General features: G+C 36.3%; 2 protein-coding genes across 5 annotated transcripts; one reads left to right on the top strand and one right to left on the bottom strand.

The window, feature by feature from the left end:
• Positions 1–2,871: 2,871 nt before the first annotated feature.
• On the bottom strand, positions 2,872–9,637 carry LOC144213425 (uncharacterized). 3 transcript variants are annotated; one of them, XM_077741871.1, is made up of 4 exons: positions 9,090–9,637; positions 6,076–6,150; positions 5,902–5,992; positions 5,046–5,211 (listed from the first exon to the last, which is right to left on the bottom strand). In XM_077741871.1, the coding sequence occupies exons 1-4, from the start codon at positions 9,157–9,159 to the stop codon at positions 5,193–5,195; spliced, it is 255 nt and encodes an 84-aa protein (XP_077597997.1). In that variant the 5' UTR covers positions 9,160–9,637; the 3' UTR covers positions 5,046–5,192. The 3 variants fall into 3 exon arrangements, with proteins under 3 accessions (XP_077597994.1, XP_077597997.1, XP_077597996.1); XM_077741868.1 differs by having other exon boundaries at positions 2,872–5,211; positions 5,902–6,150; positions 9,090–9,623; XM_077741870.1 differs by having other exon boundaries at positions 5,820–6,150; positions 9,090–9,633.
• A 613-nt stretch (positions 9,638–10,250) lies between these two features.
• On the top strand, positions 10,251–17,892 carry LOC144213453 (uncharacterized). 2 transcript variants are annotated; one of them, XM_077741925.1, is made up of 3 exons: positions 10,251–11,161; positions 11,783–11,949; positions 13,683–13,821. In XM_077741925.1, exons 1-3 carry the CDS (start codon positions 11,032–11,034, stop codon positions 13,809–13,811), a joined length of 426 nt encoding a protein of 141 aa, XP_077598051.1. In that variant the 5' UTR covers positions 10,251–11,031; the 3' UTR covers positions 13,812–13,821. The 2 variants fall into 2 exon arrangements, with proteins under 2 accessions (XP_077598051.1, XP_077598050.1); XM_077741924.1 differs by lacking the exon at positions 11,783–11,949 and having other exon boundaries at positions 10,268–11,161; positions 13,683–17,892.
• Positions 17,893–19,064: the final 1,172 nt, after the last annotated feature.

A 19,064-nucleotide genomic window follows, 5' to 3' on the forward strand; every position in this document is an offset into this window, starting at 1 on the left:
AGAGATAGAGGATGAGATAGAGATAGAGATAGAGATAGAGATAGAGATAGAGATAGAGATAGAGATAGAGAGAGATAGAGATAGAGAGAGATAGAGATAGAGATAGAGAGAGATAGAGAGAGATAGAGAGAGATAGAGAGAGAGATAGAGAGAGATAGAGAGAGAGAGAGAGAGAGAGATAGAGAGAGATAGAGAGAGATAGAGAGAGATAGAGAGAGATAGAGAGAGATAGAGATAGAGATAGAGATAGATAGAGATAGATAGAGATAGATAGAGATAGATAGAGATAGATAGAGATAGATAGAGATAGAGATAGAGATAGAGATAGAGATAGAGATAGAGATAGAGATAGAGATAGAGATAGAGATAGAGATAGAGATAGAGATAGAGAGAGAGAGAGAGAGAGAGAGAGAGAGAGAGAGAGAGAGAGAGAGAGAGAGAGAGAGATAGAGAGATAGAGAGATAGAGAGATAGAGAGATAGAGAGATAGAGAGATAGAGAGATAGAGAGATAGAGAGATAGAGAGATAGAGAGATAGAGAGATAGAGAGATAGAGAGATAGAGAGATAGAGAGATAGAGAGATAGAGAGATAGAGAGATAGAGAGTAGAGAGATAGAGAGATAGAGAGATAGAGAGAGAGAGAGAGAGAGAGAGAGAGAGAGAGAGAGAGAGAGAGAGAGAGAGAGAGAGAGAGAGAGAGAGAGAGAGAGAGAGAGAGAGAGAGAGAGAGAGAGAGAGAGAGAGAGAGAGAGAGAGAGAGAGAGATAGAGATAGAGATAGAGATAGAGATAGAGAGAGAGAGAGAGAGAGAGAGAGAGAGAGAGAGAGAGAGAGATAGAGATAGAGATAGAGATAGAGATAGAGATAGAGATAGATATAGATATAGATATAGATATAGGTATGTGTATGTATATATATGTATATATATATATATATATATATATATATATATATATATATATATATATATATATATATATATATATATATATATATATGTATATATATGTATATATATATATATATATATATATATATATATATATATATATATATATATATATATATATATATATATATATATATATATATATATATATATATATATATATATATATATCTCTATCTCTATCTCTATCTCTATCTCTATCTCTATCTCTCTCTCTCTCTATATATATATATATATATATATATATATATATATATATATATATATATATATATATATATATATATATATATATATATATATATATATATATATATATATATATCTCTATCTCTATCTCTATCTCTATCTCTATCTCTATCTCTATCTCTATCTCTATCTCTATCTCTATCTCTATCTCTCTCTCTATATATATATATATATATATATATATATATATATATATATATATATATATATATATATATATATATATATATATATATATATATATATATATATATATATATATATATATATATATATATATATATATATATATATATATATATATATATATATAGATATAGGTATGTGTATGTATATATGTATATATATGTATATATATATATATATATATATATATATCTATCTCTATCTCTCTATCTCTCTATCTCTCTATCTCTCTATCTCTCTATCTCTCTATCTCTCTATCTCTCTATCTCTCTATCTCTCTATCTCTCTATCTCTCTATCTCTCTATCTCTCTATCTCTCTATCTCTCTATCTCTCTATCTCTCTATCTCTCTATCTCTCTATCTATCTCTCTATCTCTCTATCTATCTATCTATCTATCTATCTATCTATCTATCTATCTATCTATCTATCTATCTATCTATCTATCTATCTATCTATCTATCTATCTATCTATCTATCTATCTATCTATCTATCTATCTATCTATCTATCTATCTATCTATCTATCTATCTATCTATCTATCTATCTATCTATCTATCTATCTATCTATCTATCTATCTATCTATCTATCTATCTATCTATCTATCTATCTATCTATCTATCTATCTATCTATCTATCTATATATATATATATATATATATATATATATATATATATATATATATATATATATATATATATATATATATATATATATATATATATATATATATATATATATTCTTTTCCACACCTTGTAAGATAATGTAATTTATAATTTTAATTTAATATCTTTAATTTTTCTCTGTGGACGCGATAGCTGAAGCGCGAAATAGCGAGGGAACACTGTACTTCCATATGAAAACACAATTGTAGAAGCAGTGCAATCAGGGGGAAAGCAATGAAAGGTAGCTAACAGACAATTTGGAATTATTTAATAAGTATTGATGGAGAAAATATAATATATGATTCAGATATTTCTTAGGCCAGCAGAGAAGGCCTTGAAGGCCCCGACAGCCCACCACTTTTAGATCACATTACTGATTATTTACTTATCCTTATTTAGGCACTTCTATTTTGGATAGAATTGTGACGTAAACAAAAGGTTCAACGACACTCAATTTTCTTATACTGTAATGCCTTGAAATACAAGTGTTCCAGGATACGAGAGATTTGGGATACGAGGAAATTTTTGAGCAAATATTTTGCGTTGCGATACGAGACAGATCTGAGATATGAGCATACCAGATGGTTCCCAATTTTGAGTCGATAGTGATTAGAACAAATGTTTGTTTGTTTCTTTTGGATGGAAACAGATACATTTGTATTTTGTTAATTTCCAAGGGAAGCATTGACTTGATATATGAGTAAATTGACATACTAGCTCGATTCCGCAGTAAGCTTGTATCTTAAGGTATCACTGTATTTGAAATATGGATCGATATAAAACATTAAAAAGTGTAAACAAAATTTTCTAAAAGCAAAATACAATTATACTTTTATTACGATGGTCTTTCATACAGAAATTGAAAAAGCAAGCAAATCATCATCATTGGCCACTCACTGCTTATCACAACACATTTGCGTTTTTTAAGTCTATCCATACAATGAAATCTCTGGCAAAAAGCTGAACAGGAAAAGGGCTTCTGAACGTGTGGGTAATTGTGCTTTTGAGATATTCCTGCCACAAATTGAGCAAAAAGGGATTTACTCCTGTGCGGGTTGTTAAGTCTTCTTTTCAGGTTTTTTAATTGTGCAGCTTTTTAATTGGGCTGTTGTAGCGAATCTGTGGCCACAGACTGAGCAGGAAAATGTTTTTTGCCAGTGTGGGTTCTTGTGTGTCTTTGTAAAGCTTGCTTTTGAGAATAGGCTTTACCGCAAACTGAACATGAAAATGGCCTTTCACCCGTGTGTGTTCTTGCATGATGAATTAAGCTTGCCTTCTTTGTGAATCTTTGACCACAAACTGAACACGAAAATGGTTTTTCACCAGTGTGGATTCTTGTGTGTATTTGTAATTCTTGCTTTCGAGAGAAGGCTTTATCACAAACAGAACACGAAAATGGTTTTTCACCGGTGTGGCTTCTTGTGTGGATTATTAAGTTTTCATTTGTATAAAAGGCTTTACTGCAAACTGAACACGGAAATGGTTTTTCACCAGTGTGGATTCTTGAGTGTTTTTTTAAATTTCCCTTCTCTGTAAATCTTTTACCACAAAATGAGCACACTAATGTTTTTTCACCAGTGTGGATTGTTGTGTGCATTTGTAAACGTTGCTTTCGAGAAAAGGCTTTACCACAAACTGAACACAAAAATGGTTTTTCACCAGTGTGGGTTCTTATGTGGATTATTAAGTTTTCATTTTTAGAAAAGGCTTTATTGCAAACTGAACACGAAAATGGTTTTTCACCAGTGTGGATTCTTGTGTGTATTTTTAAGTTTCCCTTCTCTGTAAATCTTTTACCACAAACTGAGCACGCAAATGTTTTTTCACCAGTGTGGATTCTTGTGTGTATTTGTAATTCTTGCTTTCGAGAAAAGGCTTTATCACAAACTGAACACGAAAATGGTTTTTCACCAGTGTGGCTTCTTGTGTGTATTTGTAAGACTTGCTTTTGAGAAAAGGCTTTACCGCAAATTGAACACGAAAATGGTTTTTCACCAGTGTGGGTTCTTGTGTGTCTTTTTAAAAGTCCCTTCTCAGTAAATGATTTACCACAAACTGAACACGAAAATTTTTTTTCACCTGTGTGTGTTCTTGCATGATTATTTAAGTGTGCCTTCTGTATAAATGTTTGACCACAAACTGAACACGTAAATGTTTTTTCACCTGTGTGTTTTCTTGCATGACTAATTAAGCTTCCCTTCTGTGTAAATCTTTTACCACAAAATGAGCACGCAAATGGTTTTTCATCTGTGTGGATTCCTGTGTGCCTTTTTAAGGTTTCCTTGTGTGTGAATGCTTTACCACAAACTGAACACGAAAATGGCTTTTCACCAGTGTGGGTTCTTGTGTGAATTTCATAATTACTTTTTGTTGTAAATGTTTTACAACAAACTGAACAGGAAAATGGTTTTTCAACATTGTGGGTTCTTGTGTGTATTTTTAAGTTTCCCTTCTCTGTAAATCTTTTACCACAAACTGAGCAAGCAAATGGTTTTTCACCTGTATGTGTTCTTACATGACTATTTAAGTGTCCCTTCTGTGTAAATGTTTTACCACAAACTGTACATGATAAGGGTTTTTTGCCAGTGTGGTTCCTCATGTGTGTTTTCAAAGAAGACTTTTTCCCAAAAGTTTTCCCGCACTGAAAGCATTTGAGTTTGTCACCACTGGAATTTTTCTCAACATCTTCAACATCATCGTCAAAAAGCAAGTCGTTGCAATCTGATAAAGGAGCAATTAAATTTTCTGCTCGCCATGCTTCTGTGAAACTGCTGCCCAGAAGCTCCGCCCCTCTTTTGGCCACGCCCAAATCATCTTCACTCTTGAAAGGCTCACCAGTTGAGCATTTGACACAATCCTCGATTTTGATTGGAGGTTGCTCTTCTCTTTTGCACTGTTGAGGGAACTCTGGATACTCTTTAATTTGGAGCCAAATTGAGGTGTTTACAGGCTCCACCCCTCCGCTGGCCCTGCCCAGATCAACTTGCCTCGTCAAGGCCTCACCAGGTGACCAGGTGGCATCATATTCCTCCTTTTGGATTGGAAGTTGCTCTTCTCTCATTTGTTGTCGAGGGAACTCTGGCTTCTCCTCTTTGATTTGGGTGAGCTCATTAAGGCCAACAAACTCTTGCCCGTCAGGACTAAGATTTTCCCTGAAACCTGAAAAGATAAAAAAAAATATATGTATCACTCACTACATCTAGTCGAAAAAGGGATTTTTTTTCTATGACTTTTCCATGTTGATTATCACGGCATGGTTGATTATTTCGCTAAAATATTTATTCCAGAAAGGTCACGTGTTAGGTTTAATCCAGTCATCCAGCACACAATTTAAAGACAAAATAGTGTTGACATTCAGATTATGTGAATATTTAAAATATTTTATCCTTTTCATTTTTTGTTATTCATCACATATACCTGCAAAATTATTCCAAAACTAATTTTTCACACTGACCTAATGTCAGCAAACATCTTCCGGTTCGAGTGATGCAAAAATTGTATATGCATAATTTATGAGCAGGTAAATGGTCTTTCACCAGTTTGGGTTCTTGTGTATTTTTAAACTTCCCTTCATTGTAAATGTTTGACTAACAAACGGAGCATAAAAATGTTTTTTGCCAGTGTGGCTCCTCATGTCTTTTCAAAGTAGACTTTTTCCCAAAGGTTTTCACACAGAGCATTTGCAGCCACTGGGATTTTTTGTAAGACCTTTGTCATGAAGCATGATGTCATCATTTGGTGGAGGAGCAATGACATTGTCTGCTTACATTCCTTCTGCTAAACTGCAGTTCACAATCTGTGCCACTCTGTTGGCCCCGCCCAGAATATCTTCCCTCCTGAATGGCTCACCAGTTGAGCCGTTGATATTTTGCTCCTCCTTTTTGATTGCAGGTTGCTCTTCTCTCTTGTGCTGTTGTTGAGGGAACTCTGGCTCCTCCTCCTTAATTTGGGACCATGCTGATGCATTTTCAGTCTCCAGCCCTTCGTTGGCCACGGCCAGATAATCCCTTTTCACAGACTCACCTAGTGACCAGGTGACATGATCTTCCTCCTTTTTGATTGGAAGTTTCTCATCTCCCATTTTTCGATGAGGGAACTCTGCAAAGACGTGCAGATAAATGATGAATCATTGTCTAATTCAAAAGACTGAATTCATTGTTCACAGAAATCAAACCAAACAGAGGGAGGGCGCCATACATTAATTTAATCACTGTGCAATACTTACTACCTATGTTCCCTCAAAACTTTCATGTACCTGGGCATACACACACGCTCCCTGAGCAAACTGAGGACTACTGTGAGCAAGATCAGATTTGCAATCTTTGCCAGGTCCTCCATTTTGCCCCTCTTCACAGCGGACCGAGAGAAAGTGGAATAGACAGTTCTAAGCAGAGTTTCAACATCTCGCATCGAAGGCACATTTTTCCAGGCATAATCAAGGCCTGAGTACTCTCTATGGGTCACACAATGTGGTTCAGTAAGGTGTGGTATTTAGCACTTTAACAAAGCTGCAAACCTGTTGTGTTTTCCTCACATTACTGAGGCACCATCCGAGGTCAACATCACCATTTTCTGCATGTCCAGTCCATGTTTGGAGTAAAACCGAGTTATTCCTTGCACAATATCCTGAGGTGTGCATGCGGTCAACTGGATGATGCCACCAAACGCAGTTTTGTAGTTAACATCATTTTCCTCCCTGTATTTAATACATATGACATTTTGTGTACTGACGTGTCTGCTCTTATCTAATATCAGGGTATTCCAGGTGAATTTTCAATACTGCACATAGTCTCATTTTGATTGTGTTCACAAATTCAAAGGAATATTTTTTGCTTCGCCAACTTTCTGGCATACTTACATACTTTGTCACGTGATCGTAAATTTGTTTAACTGACAGCATTGATGCATTCATTTTGATGGCAAGTAAAATATTGTCAGTGAGAAATTTAACTTGTTCAGGGTCCGATTTTGTGTGACAGCTCTGTGAAGTATGAATGTATTTTATGCTTATTATTATTATGTCTTTTATTTTATATAGTGTAGTCACTGGAATAGAATTTTGCACCACCTAGTGGTGACTCCCATCACTACCTCTTTTAGTTAGTGGGGTGCTATCTCTTTCTAAACCCCCATTCCTTTGTGTATTTCCCCGCCTTAAGTTTGTCTGTGTCACATGATCCTGTGCTAATAAAACCAGGTTGTTTGTAGGGAGTCGCCAGGAATTCCAAACGGTCATTCAGGAAGATAGGCGATCTTTCTGCTCTGGCTATTCTGGCGTCCTCCTTCATATGAAGTGGTTTAAATTCTCATCACGACTGGCTGTGTGTTTCCTCTGCTCCGATATTATTGAATGTATATGGTCTTAAACCTGACAAGCTCGTTGTTTTTTTTCTCGGTCTTTTGCGCTCTCCCGCAATAAGGTACATATCCCCTGTCCCATTTTGAGACTCTGTACAGTTTCGGCAGCTTTTAAATGACTTTTATACTGAATGTGACGCTTGAGATAGTCCATCTTCTATTCAATCCAAATGTTTCCATCTGAAAACTCACTTGCTACTTTGGCACTGCTGCATGTTTTGCAGGGTAGACCTTTCTCACCTGAAGAAGAAAAAATCTCACCCAATTTCACCGCTTTTTCTTCTATTTTACACATACTCCAACAACCATTCCATCTTAAAAGAACTGCATTTCTTTTTTACTGTGGCTTGGTGAGTGGATGTGTCGCTGCCCGTTCGTTTCGCCATGATGCGGGGTATGAAACCAGCTCTCAAAATTATTTTCATGAGAGAGTTTATATCTAAGAGAGAAGTTTATTATCTAAGTACAGTCGAACCTTGTGATATGACCGCTTCGCCATACGAGATTCTTGTCTTACGACGAAAATTTCGATCGAATAATTCGCCCGAGATACGATCAGAATTTCGTGATGCGACCAAGCCAGGTGGCCATGGCACTATCTTTTTTTTCATATCTTTCATGTATAAAATATTTTTACGACCACTGGCCGGACTTTGCATTTCCCCACCCACCAGCTTTTTCGCCCGTGTTGGGTGCATTTACTGGTAAACAATATTACTATCGATCGGCAGAGTTCCGCAAAGAAAAGGCGTTGACAATGGACACGAAACACAAAATAATTTAAAATTTAAAATGAGTAGGGCACGTGTTACTGGGCTCGCTAGGCAATACGAGAGGAATACATCAACCATTTCCACCATCCTTAAGCAGAAGGACGCATCAAGACATTTGCCTTGATTATCGCCGAGGAAAGTTATTTTGCATCCCAGCAAAATTTCAACTGCGATGAAACTGGTCTTTTTGGGAAAAAGATGCCCAGGCGGACATTCATCGTGGCAGAGGAGAAGGCTTTACCAGTACACAAACCCATGAAGGACCACCCAACGCGAGCGTTGTGTGCTAATGCGAGCGGTGACTGTAAAATATTTTCATTAAATATGTTTTTTTTTTTTCCAAGAAAAAAATATTGGGTAAAAAGAGTACATATTCAATTTATTCATAAATACAGCAGGCCACACCACTGAGTGGCAGTGAGTCAGATTTGGCCGTGGGCCGCACTTTTGACACCTTGTTTGAACGCTTCTCTCGTTGTTGTTTAGTGCACCTCCATCTTCAATTTTTGCATTTTAAATGTACAGTATGTAAGTAAGTGTTGGTACTCAAGCAAGCTGCCAAAAATGGAGGGTGAGTAGCAGAAATGACTCTTCAATACCTCTGGAAGGCGCTCGCGCATTGCGTAATAATGAAAAATACATTGTGTGATAAGGATAGAATAAAAGGAAAAGCTACGTTTTTCTGCCGTTAAGGGATAAACACGCTGGGACTCATTCTTTCCGTCCAAGAGTGGTCACAATAACATAGAAATGGTTTTTATTACGTCTTTCTTCGAACGGCGCTAGTACGAATTCTTGAAAAAGTACGAACGCTATAATAATTTTACATCAATAGAATATCTTTAAGCCATGAAGGTATTTTCCATTAAACATTAAGGGAATTACTGGAAATAAAAGTCAACCCACCTTCTGGTCTATATCCTTGGAGGTCAAAAAGTTCCTCCTGGAACTTAGGCCGTTTCGTTCCTGCGGACATTTCCACGCGTAGATTCTGATGATGGCGGCGCCTTTGTTGATAACTGCTAGCTAAAAGAAGCTAAGATACACCAAGATAAAGCATAAACACGCTCTTCGACGACTCGGTGACTTGTTTCTTTGTTAGCTGCTAGCTAAGATAAGCTAAGATAAACATAGATAAAGCATAAACACGCTCTTCGACGACGTTTCCCTTTAACAGCTGCTCGCTAGGCTAAGCTAAATTAGCCTGGAAAGCTTCCACGATTTTTCGGTGACTTGTTTCTTTGATAGCTGCTAGCTAAGCTAAGCTAAATTGGGTTTTGCTGATAGTGATGGGACGATCGACACTGGTGAGTCAATAGCGTGCCGAGAGTTCCAGAGAGAAAGCCCGTAATGGGGCGTGTAAAGCTTTGAGAAAGAATCATGTGACTGGTGCAGGAAATGTATCGTTTGGCTAGGTGTTTTGTATACATAGATAAATTGTATCAAAGTTTCGTGGGTCTTTTGGGTGGAGTGTTACGTAATTATATATATATATATATATATATATATATATATATATATATATATATATATATATATATATATATATATATATATATATATATATATATATATATATATATATATATATATATATATATATATATATATATATATATATATATATATATATATATATATATATATATATATATATATATATATATATATATATATATATATATATATATATATATATATATATATATATATATATATATATATATATATATATATATATATATATATATATATATATATATATATATATATATATATATATATATATATATATATATATACGTCTACGTCTACGTCTACGTCTATGTCTATGTCTATGTCTATGTATATGTATATGTATATATATCTAGATCTAGATCTGTGTGTGTGTGTGTGTGTGATCTAGATCTAGATCTATATATATATATATATATATATATATATATATATATATATATATATATATATATATATATATATATATATATATATATATATATATATATATATATATATATATATATATATATATATATGTAAATAGAGATGTGGATGTGAATGCGAATGTGAATATAAATATACATTTTTTTACATCCGAAGAAGTAAAATAGATCCAATTAAAGTTACCATTTTCAACTTATGATAACATTTTTGTTAACTGGTAAATCATGTGAAATAAAAGTGATTATTTCGTTTTGCCTCACACGATCAAAATGATTACAGATTGGGGAAAACTTCTCAGAACGAGCCATTATTACGGCAAAGTCCGTCCAACAGACCCACGACACTTTGATACAGTTTATTTCTTTAAACTATTATCACACTTTTGCCAAACGATACATTTCTTGTTCTTGTCACGTGATTCTTTCTTAAAGCATGACACGCCCCACTATGGGCTTTCTCTCTTGAGCTATCGGCGCCGAGCTAACGCACCAGCGTCGCTCGTTCCATCACTATCTATCAGTAAAACCTGCTTTAGCTTAGCCCAGCTAGCAGCTATCAAAGAAACAAGTCGTTGACTAGCATGTCTATACTTTAGCTTAATTTAGCTAGCAGCTATCAAAGGAACAAGTTATCAAAAGGCGTGTTTAGGTTTAGCTTAGCTCAGCTAGCAGCTATCAAAGGAATAAGTCGACGAAGGAGACGTTGTTGGTTTCCTGGCTATTTTAGCTCAGCATAGCTAGCAGCTATCAAATAAATAAGTCGTTGAAGTGTGTGTTCATGCTTTAGCTTAGCTAGCAGTTATAAAGGAAAAGGTCGACGAATTATTAGTGTTTCCTGGTTATTTTAGCTCAGCATAGTTAGCAGCCATCAAAGCCGCCGCCATCATCAGAATTTACGTGTGGAAATGTCGGCACGAACACCACGGTCAAAGCTCCAGCAGGAACTTTTTGGGGTCAAACTGGAGCATTCAACTCATGCGCAATCTACAGTTTCCAACATAACGCACGAGGAAGTTGTTCTTCGTGGACTAGAAGGTGGGTACACTTTTTATTTCCATATATTCCCTTAAAGGTATTCTATTGACATGACACTAGTAGCGTACGTACATTTTCATGATTTCACACTAGCACCATTCGAAGAAAGACGGAATAAATTATATTTCTATTTTGATGTAACCATTCTAGGAGGGAAAAGATGAGGCTCAGCGCGTGTTAATACGCAACATCGGCATTAAACAGTAACTTTTTATTGTATCTTTATCACAAACAATGTATTCTTCAAATTACGCAAAGTGCGAGCGCCCAAAGGCGTTCAAAAGTCATTTATGCTACTCGCCCTCCATTTTTGGCTACATGCTTGAGGCACAACACTTATTTGCATGCTCTAAATTGAAAATTAAAAAAATACAGATGTATTTTGGATTGGATAACTTTATTCATCCTGCATTCCGGAAATTTTGTTGTCGCAGTGTTTGCACTAGATGCATTAGACAACTAGAGCAGCCTTCAAACAGCTGTCAAGGTTGCGGCCCGAGGTTCAAATCTGGCCCACAAATCTGGCCTGCAAAAGTACTTCATATTTAATGCTAAAATTCAAATGCATCTTATACATAAATAGAATATTAACCATCATTAAATTTAATCACTACATCACAGACATTGAGGTAAGGTCCTCCAAGGCAAGAGGACTTCACCTCATAGAACTACCAGTACTATCAGAAGAGGGGATCGAGACCACCCTCGAGCGCAAGAAGGCTGAATACTTGAATCTGGCAGCCGAGGGCCAGAAAATTGCCTGGAAATGCACCATCTACCCAGTCGAGGTTTGCTGCCGAAGCTACGTTGGGCTTCTCCCACTGTTTTTAAACCCAACGTTCGTTCATTCATTTTCCTGAATCGGTGGCCAGCCAATCACACAGGGAGAAAAACAACCATTCACGCTCACACTCTAAACTAGAGGGAATTTAGAGTGTCCAATCAGACTATACCTCTATTTCAATCTCATTAGTCCCCCAAATAATAATGGACCCGCTACTGAATAAAATATAATGCTATTTTAATGCCTCCGCTTTGGCGAAAGCATTTTAACAAAATTATAATCTAAAACATCAAAGAGAATGTTTACAATGAAAAGGCTCCAAAAAATCTTTGACTAATTTTAAGGAGCTACATCACCAGTGAAGAAACTTTTCTGACCAATAGTGCCATACTTAAAAATGCACCTATAAACAGTTTTCAACTCATGTTGCTGTTGACTAGAATACAGACGCTGCCCTACTCACGAACTTTCAACTTACGAACAACGGTATATACGAAAGTCTGCAAATTGCGTTTATGTCGAAAAATGTTCGTAAGTTCGATTTTGCATTGCGCGCCTTTTTCTGAGTAGTGCTTCTTTCCGCCGCATATACCAACGCCTGGCGCCGTGAGAGCTCAGCTTACCCAGCATCTACCTTCCTCTTCAGTGCGGAAGTGCGTGACGTATCTTCAGTGCGCAAAGAACCTTTTTCATTTTTATCATTAAATATCTTGTGCATCCATTATTCAATATGGTTGGTGAAAAGCGAAAGGCTTCTTGTGAGGAAGAGGCAAGCCATTTCATTTGAAATTAAAGTGGCAATAGTCAAGAAGCTTGATGCACGTGGCAAAAGTGACAAGCGTTGCACGGGAATACAATTTGAATCGTTTGACCGTCACTACCATTTATAAACAGAAAGATCGAGCAGCAGGACCCAAATATTGAACGTTGCACACAGGTTGCAAATCAATTGAATGATGCCATACAGTGCTACTGCATCATTTATGATGAAAAAAAGAAGAAAACTGTACAATCGTCATTAGACAGCGTCTTTCGTTTAGTTTCTAGTAAATCTCTCTCTAATGTATACAGTATTGTATGTGTTATCTCCATTTTATTAAATGTTTTTTATTTCAGTACAAACCAATGCTGGTTACTTATACAAGCCTTAAACATACAAATGCACTGATATAAACCTTTAATATACTTATATATGCCTTAAACATTAATTATAATACAAAGTATAGCACTGAAGAAACTTCAATTTGAACAATTTCAACTTATGAACAATTTCAACTTATGAACAATTTCAACTTATGAACAATTTCAACTTATGAACAATTTCAACTTATGAACAATTTCAACTTATGAACAATTTCAACTTATGAACAATTTCAACTTATGAACAATTTCAACTTATGAACAATTTCAACTTATGAACAATTTCAACTTATGAAAAATTTCAACTTATGAACAATTTCAACTTATGAACAATTTCAACTTATGAACAATTTCAACTTATGAACAATTTCAACTTATGAACAATTTCAACTTATGAACAATTTCAACTTATGAACAAGCGCTCGGAACGTAACTCATTCGTAAGTAGGGGAGCGTCTGTACTACAGTAGTAATTACTGCATTGTGACGGAATGAATGTATGGCGCCCTCTTCCGTTTGGTTTCATTTCTGTGAACAAGAAATTCAATCATTTTATAATTAGAAAATGATTAATAATTTATCTTTGTGTCTTTGCAGGTTTCAGAAATGACGTTGGTGCTGATGGGCAGGAGTCTGTTGACCTTGAAGAGGAAGTTGAGCTCCCCCAAATCAAAGAGGAGGAGCCAGAGTTCCCTCAACAACAAATGGGAGGTGAGCAACTTCTAATCAAAAGGGAGGAAGATCATTTCACCTGGTCACCTGAGTCCGTGAAAAAAGATTATCTGGGCGTGGCCAGCGAAGGGGCGGAGCCTGCAACCACCTCAGAAGGGCCCCAGATCAAAGAGGAGGAGCCAGAATTCTCTCAACAGTGCAAACGAGAAGAGCAACCTCCCACCAAAAACGAGGAATGTGTCAAATGGTCAAGTGGTGAGCCTTTCAAGAGTGAAGATGATCTGGGCGTAGCCAACAAAGGGGCGGAGCTTCTGAGCAGCAGCTCAACAGAAGGATGGCGAGCAGAAAATTTAATTGCTCCTCTATCAGATGGCGATGACTCGCTTTTTGACGATGATGTTGAAGATCTTAAGAAAAATCCCAGTGGCGACAAACTCTGCAAATGCTTTCAGTGTGGGAAAACTTTTGGGAAAAAGTGTTCTTTGAAAACACATATGAGGAGCCACACTCGGGGGAAACCCTTATCATGTACAGTTTGTGGTAAAACATTTACACAGAAGGGACACTTAATTAGTCATGCAAGAACACATACAGGTGAAAAACCATTTGTGTGCTCAGTTTGTGGTAAAAGATTTACAGAGAAGGGAAGCTTAAAAATACACACAAGAACCCACACTGGTGAAAAACCATTTGCGTGCTCAGTTTGTGGTAAAAGATTTACAGAGAAGGGACATTTAAAAAAACATACAATAACCCACACTGGTGTAAAACCATTTTCATGTTCAGTTTGTGGTAAAAGATTTAAAGAGAAGGGAAGCTTAAAAATACACACAAGAACCCACACTGGTGAAAAACCATTTGCGTGCTCAATTTGTGGTAAAAGATTTACACAGAAGGGAGGCTTAAATATACACACAAGAACCCACACTGGTGTAAAACCATTTTCTTGTTCAGTTTGTGGTCAAACATTCTCACAGAAGGGAAGCTTAAAAGTGCACAAAAGAAACCACACTGGTGAAAAACCATATTTGTGTTCAGTTTGTGGTAAATCATTCAAAGGGAAAGGATATTTAATTGGTCATGCAAGAACCCACACTGGTGAAAAACCATTTTTGTGTTCAGTTTGTGGTAAAGCATTCAAAGGGAAGGGATATTTAATTGGTCATGCAAGAACCCACACTGGTGAAAAACCATTTTCGTGTTCAATTTGTGGTAAAACATTTACACAGAAGGGACACTTAAATGTTCACTCAAGAACCCACACTGGGGAAAAACCATTTGCTTGTTCAGTTTGTGGTAAAGCATTCACAGGGAAGGGACAGTTAATTAGTCATGCAAGAACCCACACCGGTGAAAAACCATTTTCATGTTCAGTTTGTGGTAAAATATTTACACGGAAGGGAAACTTAATTAGTCACGCAAGAACACATTTACAGAAAGAGGAATGTTAAAAACCCACATAAGAATCTAAGCTGGTGGGAAAAAAATCGTGTTCAGTTTGTGGTCAGACATTCACACAGAAGGTAAGCTTAATTAGTCACACAAGTACTCACACTGACGGAAAACCATTTTCGCGCTCAGTTTGTAAAACATGGACAAATAAGGAACATTTAAGAAGACACAAGAACCCACACTGGAGAACAAGGTTTTCCTGCTCAGTCTGCGGCCACAGATTCGCTTCAACAGCCCATTTGAAAATCTACAGAATTCAAAAGCCTTTTCCAGGCGTAGTCAGTGTTCCAACATTTTCACACAAGGGAACCTGAAAAGAAGACTTAACAGCCCGCAGTGGCAAAAAGCCCTTTCTTTGCTCAATTTGTCGTTCAACACATTGGTTAAAAATACTTTAATAATACATAATACCAAGTTTGTTGCCAAGGAGTTATAAGACACAAATATGTGTGTGTGTATGTTATCTATTAATTGGCAAACATGACGAGAATCCCATGTCATTTTTGAATCATGTTGAGAAAATTAGTCTGCTGTGAATTTGTCTGTTTGAAAATGAGAAAAACAAGTCTTGTTTTATTTAATTCAATCTTCAGATTATTTATTTGTTTTGTAAACTACATTCTTTTCCTTTTTAAACTATCAGAACTGACTTTGGGTTCATTTTGGAATAGTTCTTTTCGCTTTTTATATTTATCCTAACTGATTTGATTTGTATGTAAATAGACCTGGCAGTCGGTATATGAACTCAAATATGAATTGTTTTAATTTTTATTTAATTTTAATGTTGAACAAAGATATAATACTAAATATTCTTATGTATATTCATTGGTATGAAAATAGTATTAATGGCTTGAAACTTATCGTTGTGATTGTCCATTGCTTTCCCCTTTGGTCGCCTCCCATGTGTCACCCTCCTGTTTTCCATGTCTCGTTAACCAATGCCTTACTGCGACTTGTGGCTTTCCGTTCATTTAAAAAAAGAATTGGTGCAATTTTTTATTTAGGGCCCCGGTTTCAGTTTGCTTTTTGTGTTTTTATTAAAACCATTATGTATACCGTAATGATTGTTCATGACTTTCCACGACAATGCACTCATAACAGAACAAACATTTAAATTAACTTGGATTGATATATACAGACACACACAAACATGCATTTAATGTAACTTTACACAAAAACTGAATTCAAATATTTTTTTTGAATTTATTTTTAACTTCATTCTCCGGGTTAGCTGTTTGCCACGCCTCCACCCTCACGTTCACTATCGATGGGCTGTTTCCTGTTGTATTCCCTTCAAAATATTCTGAAAATGATCCACACAAATGTCCTCACTATCGGGTTACGCTCAATCACTTGCCAACCTGAAGTATTCTTGAATGAGCTATCGCGGGAGCTAACAGGCTAAGGAAGGAAAAACAGGAAATGCAACAGCTCAGCCTACCCACATATTGATTGTGGGTAATGAAGTTTTATTCTGAGAAAGGATGCCATTGGCTATCAGTGCTGTGTGCACATGTATACTTAATTTACCAGAAAGCCCTCTTTTTGCCCACGCATGTGCGTTGTGTGTTTTCTGGTCCATGTGTAGGAGAAACTTGTGTGGAAAAAATCGTTCAGTGCTCGTAGATATGTCATACATAAAAGAGATGTGGCAAAAAGACATGCGCTACAATGATAAACAGCCTCATGTCAAAGCCACCTGGTTTTCTCGCATCTCGAAATTTTCTCGTATCTAGAACTAATTATTTGCTCGAAATGTTCCCCGTATCTCGAAGAGCTGCTCGTATGTAGAGGTACAACTACCGAAAATAAAATTAGACAGATTTTCTCCTGACCACGAGAAAGCGGTACCTAAATAAGAGACTAATTCCTGCGAGTTCAAACATTTTCAATGAAGAACTACTTCTCCCTTGATGCCAATCGGCGAAACAGCAACGGCACCATTATCATGGACGATTTTTTTTGCACATGCGCGTTTTGTGTCGCCTCCTTTTAAGACGTGATCTTCAAATGATTTATGTTTAATTTAATTTTCAATTTAATTCCAACCTGACCCAACCTTTTTGATAAAGCTGTCAGACCATTTGACAGTGGTGTGCCGTCAGGGCCTTCAAGACATTCTCTGCTGGCCTAAGAAATATCTGAATCACAGACTGATGTTAGTTTTTTCCATGAATACTTCCAAAATAAATAATTCCAAATTGTCTGTTAGCTTCCTTTCCTTGCTTTTTTCCCTGGTTCCACTGCTTCCAGATGTGTTTTCATATTGAAGCATTTAACCAATCACATTTAAGCCATTATTTGTTGCCAGGGTCAGAAATCTTTTTGTCTACCCGCAATGGCTAAAGGAGGAGAAGAAATTGATTTGTTTGCAGATTTGCTGTCAAATCCATTTTCAAAAAGGACTTTTCAAGAAAAAAAAAACCTGGACATTATTAAGAAAGGTCGGACAACTCCAAAGCAAGCAAGGCTGTCCCAACCGGGAATGAACATTTTAGGGTGAGTCAAATATGGCAATATTCCTGAATAATATTTCAATTGTATGAGGTTATTGTTGATTATTTTTTGTGTCGCAGCTGTAGCTGCAGTTGAGGTTTTGGATTAAATAACTTTATTCATCCCGTATTCGGGAAATTTCATTGTGTGCAATAAAAGTGTAATAAAAGAGTTTTTGAGAGTTGGATTGATTCCGACTACTGAAGTCATTCTAGAAATTCATGGCCCGCCACTGCGTTTGAAGAATATTTATTTCCGAGCTCCGACACTTTTGCATTTATAAAGTGAATGCTATCAAAAAAAGTGACGCTAGAACCGCACACGCGCAATATTCGTCACCTAACTCAACCTATGCATCGCCGACGTGTCTAGCATTTGCTACTTTTCGGCCTTAAATATCAGTCAAAATCATTTTCAAGACAACGTTGAAGCTTTACGGCCTACTTTCACTTAGCCAGCTAGAATGTATCGAAGGAACAAGTCTTCATGGCGTTGAAGAACTTTGAAGAGACATAAAATATCATCAATAATGACCTCATGAAATTGAAATATTATTTAGTAATATAGCTAAAAAGCTGCGCGAGCTGGGCTCTGTTACCCGTGCCTGTCATCTCATCCCTCCTGATCTCTTCCCCCATCCATTCAGTAATAGCAGGTCGTTTTATATTTTGGACAGGTAGTAATGTAAATCTGTTTCTCTCATCAAAAAGAAAAATAAGCTCCAAATTATTTCCTTTTTATTTGTCCCCAACATGAATCTTCCTGCTTGCCCAAAAAATGACACCATCTATCAGTCTTTTCAAGATTTACCCATTTTTCTTCAGCTTTTCGTTGTGGAGCTCCATTTCCCTGAGCACTTTCTTGCTGAGCTGTATAACTCTACTCGACAATGTAGCTACGGGGTTGTCCGACGGTTCTTAATGATGTCCATGTTTTCTGAAAAGTCCATCTTGAAACTGTCTTTGACAGTAAATCTGCAACCATTCAATTTGCTAAATGCCGTTACATGCGCTCCACCCGAGACTTGCACATTCATGCACACACATCAAAAGTAAACAAAGATTACTAAACATTATCTTCTTTCTCACATGCTAAACATTGTATCTTGCAAACCACACACTCAATCAGCCTCTACAACGAACAGCATACCTTGAAACACGGAGGAATAATAACCGTGATCAGTTGGGTTGTCTTGAACCAACTTTTACTGTAATGACAAAATCTCCCGTGCCTCAATTTATGTGCACACAGACATTAATAATGGAATGCCGATACATACTTTAACATACTACTCTTGCTTTTTGGATGAAGGATCAATAATCGAACACTGATAACAATCCAATCCAAAACTAGTTTTAC

Source organism: Stigmatopora nigra, chromosome 20, assembly GCF_051989575.1.
Source record: "Stigmatopora nigra isolate UIUO_SnigA chromosome 20, RoL_Snig_1.1, whole genome shotgun sequence".
Taxonomy (NCBI): Eukaryota; Metazoa; Chordata; class Actinopteri; order Syngnathiformes; family Syngnathidae; genus Stigmatopora; species Stigmatopora nigra.